General features: G+C 49.6%; 1 protein-coding gene across 1 annotated transcript in view; it reads right to left on the bottom strand.

Moving 5' to 3' along the window:
• Window positions 1-561: 561 nt before the first annotated feature.
• Window positions 562-15274, bottom strand: part of XKR5 (XK related 5) — a 27257-nt gene continuing 12544 nt past the window's right edge. The window contains exons 4-7 of the mRNA XM_017854323.1: window positions 14077-14286; window positions 12434-12603; window positions 6529-6640; window positions 562-2772 (exon numbers count right to left, since the gene is read on the bottom strand). Of these exons, the coding sequence (XP_017709812.1) occupies window positions 1637-2772; window positions 6529-6640; window positions 12434-12603; window positions 14077-14286 (1628 nt within the window). The 3' untranslated portion in view covers window positions 562-1636. The remainder of the gene's footprint in view (window positions 2773-6528; window positions 6641-12433; window positions 12604-14076; window positions 14287-15274) is intronic.

The raw sequence follows: 15274 nt of genomic DNA, 5'->3' as shown, positions 1-15274 counted from the left end.
TGGGATTACCAGTGTGAGCCCCTGCATCCAACCCAAACCCTCGTTATCTTCACCTGTGGTATGGAAAGTTTGTAGCCACTTGTCTGCCAAACCTGATTGGCTTATGTGGCTGGCCAGGAGGATGCTGATGGTCTGAGAGCTTATTGCAGAAAGTGTCTGCACATTCCCTTAGTATGTGTCAGGCTGAGCTAAGTTATTCTACTATTCCTTTTAAGAGCTCTAATATTGTCCCCTAATCCAGAAGTGTTTGGAGAGAATAAAAACTACCCATTCTGGTTGGGCATGGTGGCTCATGCCTGTAATCCCAGCAGTTTGGGAGGCCGAGGTGGGCAGATCCCTTGAGCTCAGGAGTTGGAGACCAGCCTGGGCAACATGGCAAGAACCTGTCTCTACAAAAAATACAAAAAAGTAGCCGGGCATGGTGCCCACCTGCAAGTAGTCCCAGCTACTTGAGAGGCAGAGGCGTGAGGATTGCTTAAGCCCTGGAGGTCGAGGCTGCAGTGAGCCATGATCGTGCCACTGAAGTCCAGCCTGGGTGACAGAGAGGTCCTGTCTCGACAAATAAACAAATGAAACAAAACAAAACAAAAATACCCATCCCCAAATAGCATCCGGCTCTCTGTGTGCCTTTCTCTTTGATGGTTTATGACTGGACTTCCTTAATCAGCTACAAAGCAAGGCTTAAAGAAATGATGGAAATACCTAGCCACAAAGAACACGTTAAAGTGGAGGAGTTAGAGGGAAGGAGAGTGCGAGAGGAATGGACGTTTGCTCCCTTCTTGTTGGATGGGCTTAAATCATGGATAGTGTCTCACATCGAATGGAGGTGGGAACAAAGCTTGGAGATAAAGGAGATGGGCTGGAAAGCAGCAGTGGGGGCTGGAAGGGAACTGCTGGCTGGCCAGCCTGCAAGAAGGGGAGCTGCACATTTCACAAAAAAATACACTTATGCAGCTGGCCAGGAGGATACTGATGGTCAGAGCGAATTGTAGAAAATGTGTGCATGTACCCTTAGCATGGGAGAGGCTGAGCTAAGTGAGTCTACTCTTCCTTTTTAAGGGCTCTAATATTATCCCCTAACCAAAAGATACGGGAATCTTAGAATGACATTTGCATTTTCAGTTATGTTAGTTATTACAAGCACACAGTCCTTATCTACTCCCAGAAAGCATTCACATTATCTTACCAGGAGATTTCATAACATAATGCAGTTAGAATATATGAAAATGAGATTCATAACCACTAAGTGTGAGGCAAAGCTAATTGTAACAAGAACCCCGAATAAAACAGGAATCTGGGTTTTACCTTTGTGTTTCCTAGAAGCCACGGCAAAAAGATAAAACAGGGGAACCTATAGCTCATAAAAGGCAGCAGGCAATTTTGACTGGAATCTCTTTCTCCTCCTCCACAGTGTATTAGAGTCTCTGCTATGCATGGGTGGGGTCTGTGATGTTTACAGCGAATCTGAGAAGTCATCCAGCCCTGTTTCCTCATTTTTCAGGGATGCAGATGGAGATTCAGAGGTGACAGTATTGTGCCCAAGGACACAGGTGTCAGAAGTGGGATTTCTCTTCTCACTGCACCAAATGACCAGCTTGGCTTGTCAGCCTGTTGTCTTATCCCACGGTGACTGTGGTCAGATGAAAAAACTCGGCTCTTGCTTCATCTGTTCCCTGCAGCTGCAGTCCCTTTGGATAGACTCAGACTTAGGGGTGGACGTGAGGCAGGGCTCATGGGCAGTCCTCAGCTGTGGCAACGACATCCACACACCAACAGCTGCATGGTGACTTTGGTCCCTTGTGGGCTCCTGCGGCTCCTCCAGCTCTGAGATACTGAGGGTTCTTCCAGGGAAACCTGCACTAGGGCAGAAGCCGCTGCAGGGGCCTGTGCCTAGGATGGGGCTAATGTCAGCCATGGTGACGGGGAAGGGCTTGGCCACTGGCTGGGGCGACGCAGGCTGGGCAGGGCAGCTCTTTCCCAGACTCCTTCCAGAGTGGGCCGTTTGCAGAGTAGCTGGGCTGCCTTCTTGTGAGGATGTGGCCACTTCTGCAGCGGCGCTGAAGTACAATGTGGAACTCTGCTGTCCTTCCCCTCCTCTTGGCTCCCCACCCGTCCCCTTCCCCTGTGTCCCAGAAACAGCGTCGGCTCCTTCCTTTGGGGTGCCCACCCTCTGCGTGGCTGCTGGGTTCTGGCTGGGTGCCTCATCCTGCTGATTGCTGGCAAAAGATACGTAACTTGAGGTTTCCAATGGGTCGGCCTCTGCTTTAGGGACACTTTCAAATGCAGAGCTGTTCTCTAAGGTTGACGGGTCACGGGATGAGGATGGGAGCTCTTGTTGGGCGGACAGGGCCTTCCTCTGCAGGTCGTCCTGTTGACTCAACCCCCACGCAGGTGGACAGTAGACAGGACTGGCATCTCCAAAGGCGGCATTGATCTTAGACACATTTCCTGTTTTTAGGGCAAGTTTCACCCACAGCCAGTGGTGATGACTGAGTAAGGAGTCCTCCACAGCAACCTGGGTCCCCAGCCCAGCCTCTGGGGGGACCTGCTCAGGGGTAGGGGGCTTCCCCAAAATGGTTAGCTCATAACTTGTCCCTTGGCATGAGCCTGAGCTCTCGGTTCTCTTCCCAGCTACAGCTGCAGCCCGGGGAGAAGCTCCTCTCTCTGTTTTATCACCTCCTGCAATGCCATAGGACTTCCTGAGGCAGCGCTGCCAGATGTCTGTGGACTTTGGATGCAGCAGGCTGTAATAAATCACCAGCGAGACACTGCCTGAAAAAGAGCAAAGCGACCACAAGGTTATGTTCTTTGAAGTCTGCATCCTCCCTGTGGTGTGCAGTTTCAGGTTCCGGCCCTTTTGTGTAGAGCAAGATAATTTGGGATCCAAAATAGGACTCTTGTTGGAGCCTCAGAACTGGCTATTTTGGGGGAATTTAAGTAGGTTCCAGCTTCTATAAGCTGTAACTATTTCTAGACTTAAACACGAATAACAAGGCTTAAATCCGATTGATTCTATGCTTTTGTCTTGAGGGCAGCTCCAGTTGAGTCATCTACATGTGTGTGCGTGTGAGTGTGCATCCATGCATGTGTGTGTGTGTGTACACACAGGTACAAAATGTTTGGTAGAAATATGCATTCAAGTAACTGGACCATACACTCCAAATTCAACTGTCAATACAGTGGTTGATGGGTTACAAAGCAGGGGGAAGGGAGGATGTAAGAAATAACCTCAAAAACAAGTAAGACCTAAACAGGTTAATCAGATTCATCAAAAACCCCATATCAAGGAATTTCCATGAACAACAACAATACTTCCTTTGTGCATAAACATCTTAATCACATTGTTGTCAGTTTAATTTATTTTGATCAGAAGTGTTGACTGCTGCAATAATTTCTTTAACAGAGCATTCCAGTAAGCCTCCCACGTTATTTCCAGTTTCCTGTTGTACTGGATAAAGAGCCTGGTTTCAGGGTGCTCATTATAAACAGCACAAAACCTGAAGTAATGCCTGAGGCCAGGAGACTGCAGCATGACGGAGCTAGAAAGACCCCTGAGGATGCCCCCCACCCCCCAATCCTCTCTTGTCTGAGGGGACTGGGAGGTCCGGGTCAAGCAGCTGGTTAGTGGCCAGGCTCAAACTTGGGAAAGAGAGATGGAATGCCTCTGTGTGCAGCGCCCCCTCTGCAGTAGGCCCTGCTCAGCCAATGTCTGCACTGTTTTGAATTCTCACAATTGCCCGGTGAGGGACATATTGTCATCCTTCTTGTACAAGCAGCCACCCAAGGCCAGAAGAGATGAACAAAGGACCCCGACCACAGAAGTCCTGGGCACACTTATTCAGTGAACACAGACTTTCCAGAGGCCATGTGGTCTGGGGGTTCTTGGTGGCATCCCCAGGCTGGCACGCAGTTGGTATTCAATGAATGTTGGTCACAGGATGGAAGGAAAAGGGGAGGAGCCTGGATGCAAGCTTGTGCTCCTTGGACTATAATTTGTGATCCATCTTCCAGCTGAGGATTCCCAAGGGTCAACTGGGGAGCCAGGCATTTGGCAGCTCCATCAGAGGCCAGAGGAGGAGCGCCAGACATGGTTCTGAGCCGGTGGCCACCTGGGTGCTGGGTGCTGCCCGCGGCTTTGGGCTCCCTACTCACTGCCCTCCTGCTGTGCCGTGGGCCAGCATACTGGCTATGAAAATGTCTTCTCACTGGAGTGGAAATGAAAGGAAACCAGGCGTCCACTCCCAGGAGTGTGACAGGTTTTTGGAGTGCTGCGGGACATCTTTTTTGAATCAGTGTTAAAATCCAGAAAGTAGATGAGGGGATGTTTGTCCCTCCCACCACACTGTGCCCCCAGGACTCAGCTATACCTTCCATGAGCTGGAAAATCCAGATGAGTTGTTAGACCTCCCGGCTGGCAAGGCCCCTTCATTCCAAGTATCACGTGGCCCCTCCCTGGGAAGGATTGCTTGAAATATGCCAGGAACACCCAGACTACCATGCAATGTGGTGAGAGGGGTGCTTCTCACCTGGGCAGCCTGATGTCCTCAGTTTCCCATAGGCCATTTATCCACACACACAGCTTAGAAATCAATGCTCTGCTATTCAAATGATTATCGTAAAAAAGACAAACCAGATGCCCATCCATGGGTCAATGGTGAAACAAGCTGTGGTCCATCCCAGCCATGGGATGCAACTCAGCCATAAAAAGCAAGGAGCTGCTGACACACAGCAACCCGGGGGGCTCTCCAGAGAGCTCCGCCAAGTGAACAAGACCGATCCCCAGGGGGCATACACTGTGGTGCTTTCACACAGCATTCTCCACGTGACAGAATAACAGAAACAGAGAACAGATGGATGGTGGCCAGGAGGGGAGGAGGGGGCAGGGCGAGAGGAATGGGGCCACAGGAAGGGTCCTCATGGCAATGGAAGGGTTCTCCCTGCACCTTGACTGTACTATGTTGAGATCCTGGCTGTGATGTTGTACCACCGTTTTGCAAGATGTTACTACTGGGGGAAAACCTGGTAATGGGTACAGGGAACTCCCCTTTTTTTTTTTTTTTTTTTTTTTTTTTTTTTTTTTTGAGATGGAGTGTTGTCCTGTCGCCCAGGCTGGAGTGCAGTGGTGCGATCTCAGCTCACTGCAAGATCTGCCTCCTGGGTTCACGCCATTCTCCTGCCTCAGCCTCCCCAGTAGCTGGGACTACAGGTGCCCACCACCATGCTCGGCTAATTTTTTGTATTTTTAGTAGAGACGGGGTTTCACCGTAGTGTCAATCTCCTGATCTCGTGATCCGCCCGCCTCGGCCTCCCAAAGTACTGGAATTACAGGTGTGAGCCAGCGCACCCAGCCTCTCTGTATTATTTCTTAAAACTACACTTTTCTAAAAAGTTTGATTTGAAAAAGAAGGGGTTGTCTCAGCCACCTGAAGCTGGAACAAGTGAGGAGCCATGACGTTTCGTGAAGAAGGACAGAGCTGAAACCCAGGGTGGTCTGTGGCTCTCAGACGCTTGTTACAAGGCCACAGCGTCTGACCCTTCTCCAGCCCGTGAATAGCCCCTGCATCTCACTAAGTGCTTTGTGTCCAGATCATTCCTTTCCCAGGTCCAGGCCACTCACACAGGCCACGTCCAACCCCTGGCTGCTGTGAGCAAGAAAAGAACCCGAGGCCACTTCCAGGCACCTCTTCAGAGTGTGGGTGACAGAGAGCAGGTTCTGGAGTGAGGGCAGGAGTTGTTGCAGAGGACTGGGGAATCTTTGTCCTGGCCCGTGTTGCAGAAGCACGAGGCCCCATGTGAAATGTGCAGGTGCTCTCCTTGACGGTCCCACCGCAGGCCTGAAAGTGACAGTGGTGGAAGCCTGCTGTGCTGGGAGAGGAGGCTGGTGTCCATACCTTTCAAGTAGGAGGCGAAATCCCTGCGGAGCTCATGCCAATCTGGGAAGCGAGGTCATCACTGTGGGCACGGCACAGACCTTGGGGCCATGCATTCATAAAACGTGGCTGATTACAGCTGCCAGGCCTGTGCTGAGGCCTGCATTGGAGCTGGGCTTGAATCTCAGCTCTATCTGTTACAAACCATTGGATCTTTTGGGGACTTGACCTCCTCTGTGCCTCACCTTCCTCTCCTCCACTGCTAGGGCACCCACCTCCTGGGGTGCTTGCCTATGGGCTGCAGAGGGTGTCATGTGAGGAGGATGTGAGGAGCTCCCCAAGGTGGGAGGGGAGAGGGAGGTCACGTCCTCGACCCTGCAGGCAACTCTGGGGAGGACGGGGGCTTTGGGGTAGAGAGGGACAGCCCCAGCTTTGTGTGAGGTTCTCAGCACAATCGCAAGGCAGATGAGGCTGAGCTCAGTGTCTCATGCTCTGATGGGGACGGCTCAGCTACCCACAGTGCAGTGAGCCTGGTTCCTTGATCTCCAGTTAACCACATCTGAACTCAGTTTCCTGCCCTTTGAGCTCACTGTAAATAAAAAAAAAAAAAAATAGGTTGGGGAGGGGATGTAGATAAGAAGGCAACATTGGGGCTTACCAATCAGAAATCCAGACAGGACCCCAGCTATGGTCTGCAGGCTGGTCCACGATGCCTCCTGGAGAAAGTCAGTGGCCAAAAGCAACAGGATGATGTTCTCCAACAGCATGACCTGCGGGACCCAGGGGAGAGGCACCACACCTCTTCAGGTACAGACCACCCAGGGACCACCTCGTCCCGTGAGTCTGCAGCGGCTCCCCCTCCCCTCCATCCTGAGTACCCACTGGAGACCCCAGGCTGTTAGGGCCTGCCCAGGAGCAGGGCTGTGTCCCACTGAGACCTTCTCTGGCAAAGAGAGAGCCACTCTGTTCTCAGAGTGGCTCATTAAAGTGTCTGCAGAATCATAAAGGCCCAGGAAATGTAAGCCTCAAACGGCTGTGGGGCCGTCTTTAGAGAGTCAGTCTGGGCTGAGCGAAACTTTTATTTTCTACTTTTCATATTTCTCCATCCTCACGCTAACTGCAGGGACATATTAGTGTTGTAATTAAAGGCAGCTGCAGAGCTCATGTTGCCACTGAATTCCAGGGAGCTAGGGTCACAAACTTTCTAACAACTTCAGGATTTTGGTTCCTTAAAATAATTGCTTTGCAGCCACCAGGTAAATTCGCCTTGTGGCCACCAGGTGGCAGCAGGAGACGGGCGCTCGCAGGCTGACAAAGGAGCTTGGCACTGCAGCTGCTGCTGGTCAAAATGGCAGATGGTCCAGAAGGCTCTTTGTACCCCTGTCTGGGTCGGCTTATTAACTTTGCTTTCCAATTTTAAATATAAAATATATATCTTCATTAAAATAAGTAAATAAACTCGATGTAATTCAAAGACGATATATTTAAATACTGTGTATGTTATTTATTTTAAAATAACACTTAAATTATATACTGATTTGCTAAAACTCTTTAAAGATTTGCCAGGGTTATTCACTGGCTTCATTTTCACTCTCAAAATTCAAATAAGTAGATAAATTTAAAAAATTATGAGGAGCTGCTTCGTAATCCTACGAATGTCCATTCTCCCAGTCCCTCTGGGCGCCATCGGCAGGGTTTCTATACTAAAGGCCTTGGCCAGCAGCCAGTACAGAAGGCGCCTTTCTTTCCCCACTCCTCAGCTATGTGGTTCTGGTGGTTCAGATCCTTACATTTGTCCCAACTCCATCACCTGCCTCCTGTCTTTCCCACCATTTTCGTGGTTCTGGCCCCATGCCTTCTGCCTAGGCAGCCCCATCTTCATTCTCTCTCTGAAATCTCTCCTCCACACCAATGTCGGGGCAACCTGCTTCACCCAGAGACTGCACCTTGCCATTCCTCCCCAGTGCACCTCGAAACAGCCCCCCTTAACTTCAGGATCCAGTCCCTACTTCTCAACAGAGCAGATGGTCCTGTTTGCCAGTTCGCCCCAATTTTCCTTTCTGGGGTCATCTTCCAGCATGCTCTCCTCAAATGACATTCCACTGACAAAGAGTGTTTCCTCAACCAAACTCCAGTCAGGATCCTCTGAGGCTTCTTTTCCATGAGTCTTCAACCCTGGCCAACGAGAACTCCAGACTCAGCACATATGATGCCCCTCACCTCCCCACACCGAGACACTTGAACAAACACTGACAGAGTTTCCAGCGGCTCAAGGCCTCACCCCTACGATGCTGACCTCAGTCTCCTTTAAGTTCCTGCCTAAGAAAGCGCAATGCTGCCAGGAGAATGTACTGTTTGTTCCAGCCAAAACCTGGTGCTGGGCGGATAGGACCCTGGACTTCCTTTCCGAGCAGTTACTTTAGAAAGCTTGCAATTGCAAATCGTTTTGCTGTGCTCTGAGATACACATCTTCATTACCCAGAACTGTCTCCTCAAGGACCCAAGAGCCATCTATTTAAATACAGACTCCAAGCCTGGTGGGTGCATTGCTCTAACAGGACTGACTCTTGCCTCCTGTCATAAAGAAATGAGAAATTTGTTTCTGTTCCTAACAAGGGACAAGCGCCAATGAACAAACGCAGACGGCACGCTCCCATTTACGATCCCACTTTCCTGCTTTTTGTAAATTTCCACCTCCCTGTCTCCCAAGCCCCTTGATGTTCCTCCGCCTTCCTCCTTTTTTCTCCCTTTTAAGTCCCCAGTCACCTCTGCACAACTTGAAGGTGGGTTCAGTTCATGTGGGGCTGTCTTCCCTGTGGTGATAAGACTCAGTGCAATCTGTTTTCATTGCTTTTAATGAGTGCAGGGCTTTGTTTACCTTGGACGCTGCATGCACTCACTTTCCTGTGGATTTCCAGACACTCCACGGTCTTCTGCAGCTTTGCCTGAAATGTCCTAGCCCCCTTCCACACCTTTCCTTCAGGTGAACCTCACTCACCGCACAGCACCTGGTGCAAGTCCCCTCTGGAAACCCTTCCCTGACTTTCCCAGGCTCTGCCTCTTGTGTCCTGTGGAGTTTTGATAGCGTCACTTCTCTGATCACAGTGGCTGCATGGATTTGCTTATGTCTTTGTGGCCACTGAGGCACGACACTCTCACACTGTGGTGTTGAACTCCATTTTCAGCACAGGAGGAAGCTGAATGTGTGCTGATGTGAATAAACCCATGATGGATGAAAGAAGTGAGACCGGGTCTTATATTACGTTCAGAAATGACCGAGAGGCCTGCTCCCACCTCTGCGCAGGAGGTGAGGACAGGTGAGTAGCTCCTGAGCTAGGCCGGTCATAGTGTCACCTGCGGCTATCTCCAGACACGGATTCCCAGGTCCCATTCAGACCTACTGAGCCAGAATCTCTGAGGGGGAGCCTGGGGATCTCCACTTCAGAAAAGCCCCCCTGAGTGCCACTGACAACCAGCAGGGCTGATGCCCGGCTGCACTGGAGGCCCCCAGCCCCCAGTCCCCAGCCCCTGCCAGACCCTTCCAGCAGAAACCTCCTGAACCCCTGCCAGGCGGTGGCCTGTTGGTTAAGGGCCCTACAAAAAAGTGTAACAATTAACCAGGCATGGTGGTATGTGCCTGTGATCCCAGTGACTCGGGAGGCTGAGGTAGGAGGATCACTTGAGCCTAGAAGGTCGAGGCTACAGTGAGCTGTGATGGCGCTGCTGCATTCCAGCGTGGGCAACAGGGCGAGCTCTGTCTCAAAAAAACCAAAAGCCAAACAAAACGTCTTATGTTGTTACTTGAAGGGATGTGGGGGTGGTACACTCTCCAGTGGCCCAGGAATAGGCTCAACATAGGTGGGGGATCCTTGGGTGGGCCCTGGGCTGCGCTGCCCAAGGCTGCGGCTTCCAGACAGGAACTGCAGTTTCTTCCAGGGCCCACCCAGGGCCTGGGCTCTCGCAGTCTCTTTCCTCTGTGAGCTGCTGTCTCAAGGGCTGGGGCTGCGAGGGGCCCGGCACCCTCTGCAGAAGGTAATGCTTTTGAATGGCAGCACAGGTCTGTGCCAGCAGGGTGCCCATCTCAGGGAGTGGTGCCCCAGTGTGTCCACCACAGTGTGGCCTCAGGCTTCCAAGATCACAGTCTGGGCATCGCTAACCTGCCCAGAGGTACTGGCTTCAGGCGCTGGCCACTCAGCCACGTTGGATCAATGGAGATTAGCTGGGGGTATTGAGGAACAGAGGGAGAGGCTGTCTTGTGCTCTGAATGGCCCATGTCACAGAGCCAGGGTTGCCCAGCACCGTGTGGCACAGGGAGGGGCCCAGACTCAGGCCTGGGCAGTGTGCGTGGTGCAGTGTGTGGTGAGAATGCCCACCTGTCATCTCTGCCTTTTCTTCAGTTTCATGGTTGCAGCCCCACCTCAGAATGTGACTGGCAGGCACTCTCGAAATGTCAGTAGTTTAATAGGTTATCCTGGGAGTTATTTGTTATTTCACCTCTTTATGGTGATATTGGCCATCTTTACTCTCCACTTCCTTCCTCTTCCCTAACCTACCCACCTTCCTTCCTTCCTTCCTTCCTTCCTCCTTTCCTTCTTTCTCTCCTTTCTTGCTCCCAATGTCTCTTTCATTTATTGTAAATTATTATTTATCTTTCAGAGCATCTACATCTATCTACCTGTGCCAGGCACCAGACTCTTGGCTTTCTATCCATCATCTTATCAATCCTAGCAACAACCATTTCAGAGATGCAAAAAAACTGGGTGTGGGGGTCGGGGGAGCCCCGATGACTCTCATACAGTTCAGAACTGAAAGATCCTGGTATCAAGCCCTAGCTGGTTGGGCACCAAGTCCTAAGGCCCATGCTCCCCACCACACGCTGCTGGGATCCGGATCCAAGCCACCGGGCTGGGATGGCCTGGCCTGGAGGGTCTGTGCACAGGGAGAGAGATAAGGACACTCGTGCCACTGTGGTAGATCTCACTCCGAATGTAATGGTGTCTGATTTCTGTTTTTACTGTTTAATCGCTCGACTCAGTGATCTAGTGACTGTATGAGACAGCTGGGAAGAAAGAATGATTTGCTTTCTTTGCTTCTGTAACAGCCCTCAAACTCCTGGGAGATGACATGGCGACTGAGGTGAGAATGTGACAAACGCAAGCAAACAAGGTGGCAGGTGTCAAACTCCTCCTTATTGAACTCCTGCTTATCTGGGCGTTGGCAGATGGGATGTCCACCTATGAATAAGCCACTTCAGCAAATTGGCCGAGAAAATCAAGATTCCACTTTGTTCACGTGGGGATCATGTGGGTTGGGGGGCTGCTCACGCATGACCTGGACCCTGTCGCATGTGAACCTACCTACAACACACATGCTGTTATGCTTGGTGTTCAGCTGTGGAAGCTGAGGTTGGTGAGGCTCAGTAATGTGTCCAACGTCACAAGTCCTGTGAGCTCTGTCCGGCTCCATAGCCTATGAGGTCACTGTGCTTTATGGGTTCAAAAATCAGCAGGTGTCCAGGATGCTCCCCTTTCCTGGATGGCAGCTGCATCCTGCCTTTATCTTCACCCAGGTCTCTACCCTGGAATGCCTGACTCCTCCCTCAAAAGTCTCACCTTTTCATGTTAATAATGGCCACAATTTATGGGTTATTTTGTGCCAGCTAGTTATGTATATTGTTTTATTTGGTCTTTATAGGAACCCTGCAAAGTATGTAGATCTTATTTAATCTTCACAGGAACACTGAGAGGGTGACTTATTCCTAGTGTGCATGAAGAAGTAGGTTCAGACAGTTTAAATTCTTGGCTGAAGCCAGTTGGTGGTAGCAGCCAGCAGAGCTGGGCTCCAGTGCAAGTTTTCTGACTCCAAAACCCATGCCCCCACCTACGTGGTTATATTTTCTCTCCTTTTCCCATTATAATCCAGCTCAATCTCCACTGTCCATCTGAAAGTCTCTGGTCATCCTGATGAGAGGTGATGCTGGCAGCTACTCCTATGAGTCCCAGACATTTTTTTTCTCTCTTGGCACCTAGCCACATTCTATCTGATTTTAGTTATTTGGGTGCCTACTTACTTTCCAAGTATTATAATTTTTTTTAAATAGGAAGAAATCTGTACTGCCCTCAAAGCAATCTGAAGAAGCATGAAGCCACTTTTGTGTTTCTGATACTCTCTAGGGCTATGCCTGGATCTTAATCATAAACACCTAATAAAAATGGAGTTGATTAACAAAGACATTGAGTATATGATATAATACCGTTGAATTGTAATGATATTCAGCAGGTGGGCCGATGTAGACAAGACGTCACCAAATATGCCTCAGTTGTTGCCACATTGAATGCGGGGCCACAACTGGAGATCGGGTTACTATTTTCAAAACCTGTCATCTCTGTTCAAGACTATAATTTCTTTAAGAATTTTTCTTAAACTAAGCTATTCCTTCTTCAAGAGATAGGTGTGCACTGGTGCACACACAAACACACCCCCCCACACACCCATACACACCCATACACACCCTACTTGCTGTATACACTGTAAAAGTTAGGATGAAGAAAAGTGCCACTTGCCATGTAGAATGTGACCATCCTATTTCTGGAAGGGCTGTCCCAGAAGCTGAGGTAGCAGAGGATGTACACGGCCCCCACGAGCAGATTGAACAGCCTCCAGTGGCAGGTGCTATCGATGATGTCACTCTGCTGGGCGACGAGCCAGAATGTCATCACCAGCCAGTGGGCACCTGCAGAGAATCCAGGTGCAGATGTCAGGGTCCACACAGGGAGGTGGGGGGACAAGCATGGACACAGAGACCAGGGGCTGGAAGCCTCTCCGACCACATTTGACTCAGCCTCCAAGAAGAGACATCAAAACCCAGAAGAGATTTGAGGGGACAGAAAACCAACGCAGTTTGTCTTTGCATGTATTATCCCATTTTATTCTTATGAAGGGTATCTGACCTAATTCGAAGATGACAAAAGAAAGACTAGCTTCAATAACACTTGCCAAATATTGTATACCTATGCCCTTTTTGTTCCAAAAAGTGTTTAAAGAGGCAGTTATAATACTGACTGCCAATTATTTTAAAATTGTTACAAGAGCTAAAACCTCCACATCCAAAGGAAAGAACTCTATGTGGTGCAGCTCTAATTTTATTCCCATATTTTAAGATGAGTAAATCATTCTGGATTTCAAGCTGACTTTTTAAAAAAAGAATAACAAAATAGCTAATCTCTCTTTAGAAGCACAGTTTTTTTTTCAAAAAAAATTATCTTTTCTGCCAATAACTGTATTTAATGTTTGATCTAGGCCCAAGAGCCAAATATTTCTTAGTGTCTCCAATTCTTTTAAAACAAGAGTACACTGTTCCTTCTTGCAGAATATATTCACTGATGACCAGAGATGACAGCTCTCCTTGGCAGGGACACACAGGCCCTATTCAGGGAGCCTTCAGAGCCAGATAGACTCTCTGTCATTGCCATTCATATGTGTGTGCCTAGACTGAGGGAGGAGGGAGGGCTTGGATTTAGTGGAGCTGTCCTATTTGCAACAGAGGAGATGTCCGAGATTCGGCATTCAAAGGAAATGGTGCACTTTTGGAGGCTATGTGTGGTATCACATATATACTGTATATTTTTATATCAGGTGAGGCAAGTGGGACCTTGTACCTCCCTCCTGTTTGACTGACAGTTTTTCTACATAAAAGATTTCGGCCTATAACACAGAACAGTCTCCTGAGAAGTTCTCTGCTCCAGATTTAGCTGGGAGTTTTGAGGGCTGGGATGTCTAAGCTAAGGATATCCCAAGACAGCCAGCATGCATTCCTTCCTGCTCTGGATGTGTACTCATCGGGAGCTGCAGTCTAGACCTCCATGCTCTTGAATCTGGGCTGGCTGTGCTTGCTTTGACCAGCAGAATACAGCAGAAGCAATGCTGAGCCAGTTCTGAGCCTAATTTTACAGAAGACTAGCAGTTCCCAGTTCCTCTCCATTGGAATTTTCAGCTGCTAATTCCTGTCAAGGCTCCCTATGAATCCGAACACCTGCTACCCCACTGCCATCTCTGAGGCCCCCCAAGCTTCAAGATCCATTCAGCGGAGAGCCCAGTCAGCCTGCAGGCCTGGAATTGAGGATCATAAGTGGTTATTCTTGAGACCTTCATTTCTGGATTGGTTTTTTATGCAGCAACAGATGACCAGATCATTAGCTCAGCTCACCTGCAACCACCAAAACCCAGACGTGGTAGGCTTTGTAGAACAGAACCAGACTCAGCACGCGGGTTCCCAACATGCCCATCCTCCAGAGCTGCTGGCAGAAGAGGGCGGCCCATGGCACGGCCAGGTGGCCTGGCTTCATAAAGCCCATGAAGCGAGTGTAGGACACCAGTGCCCAGGAGAGGGAGGACCAGGAGAACAGGGTGCTCACCCCTGCAAGGGAAGCAGAAAGACGTGGTATGCTTTGAAGGTTCCGAAGTGATAGTACCTTGTGAAGATTTACTCATGGCATTTCTTTAATGGGATGTGTAACCTCTTGTTAAAGCCTAGCTGAACAGAGGGTATCACTAACCCACCACCTTGACTAACAGGTAACATAACAACTCTATGTCCAAATACACACGTCTATATTCAGGAAGAAACGGGGATATGCAGGAAATATTTCCACTGCACAATGTACTAAATGCTCTTCCCAGCAAATGGGCTGGACTCTTTCTTTCTATGCCCTTTAAGAAAAATGTCCCACTTCCTGATCCTCTAAGCCCGCTGTGTATAACAAAGCCGATTCTACAAGGCTCTGAACATGGCTCCACCCCAAATGTACTTTGCTGTTTGATCCATATGACGGAGGATTAATAAAAGAACCAAAACATCCAATGGTGTCAGGCTCTTTGATAAATATGGATGGAAGGACAGGACAGTCATGTATGTGATGCATTTAATTTATGCGTATGCAATTGTGGACACTCAGCAAAAGGGAAGGGAGAGATGAAGATGGAAGGGGAGAGGTGGGGAGGGAGAGATGGGGAGGGGAGGGAAGGGGAGGGGAGAAAAGGGGAAAGCAGGAGGGAGAGGGAGAGGGAAACAAGAAGCGACTGAGAGAAACATGGAGAGACATAATGACAATGCGAATGGCCTCAAATGAGTGGGAGCTAGAGACAAATATTGCTGAGGCCTGCATTGTTCTCAGTTTCCACATGGCTTTGAAGGCATAAGCCTCTGGCTTTGTAAAGAAGTTTCTCTTTCTTTCTCCCTCCCTCTGTCCCTCCGTCCCTCCCTCCCTCCCTCCCTCCCTTCCTTCCTTCCTTCCTTCCTTCTCTCCCTCCCTTTTTCCTCCCTCTTTTTCCTCTTTTCCTCCCTTCTTTACTCTCTTCCTCCTTCACTTCCTCCCACCCTTCTATCCCTCCTCCCTGCCTGCCTG

This window comes from Rhinopithecus bieti, unplaced genomic scaffold, assembly GCF_001698545.2.
Source record: "Rhinopithecus bieti isolate Rb0 unplaced genomic scaffold, ASM169854v2 scaffold_39273, whole genome shotgun sequence".
Taxonomy (NCBI): Eukaryota; Metazoa; Chordata; class Mammalia; order Primates; family Cercopithecidae; genus Rhinopithecus; species Rhinopithecus bieti.
The sequence above is the reverse complement of the archived record's forward strand: the minus strand, read 5'-3'. Positions and strand labels throughout refer to the sequence as shown.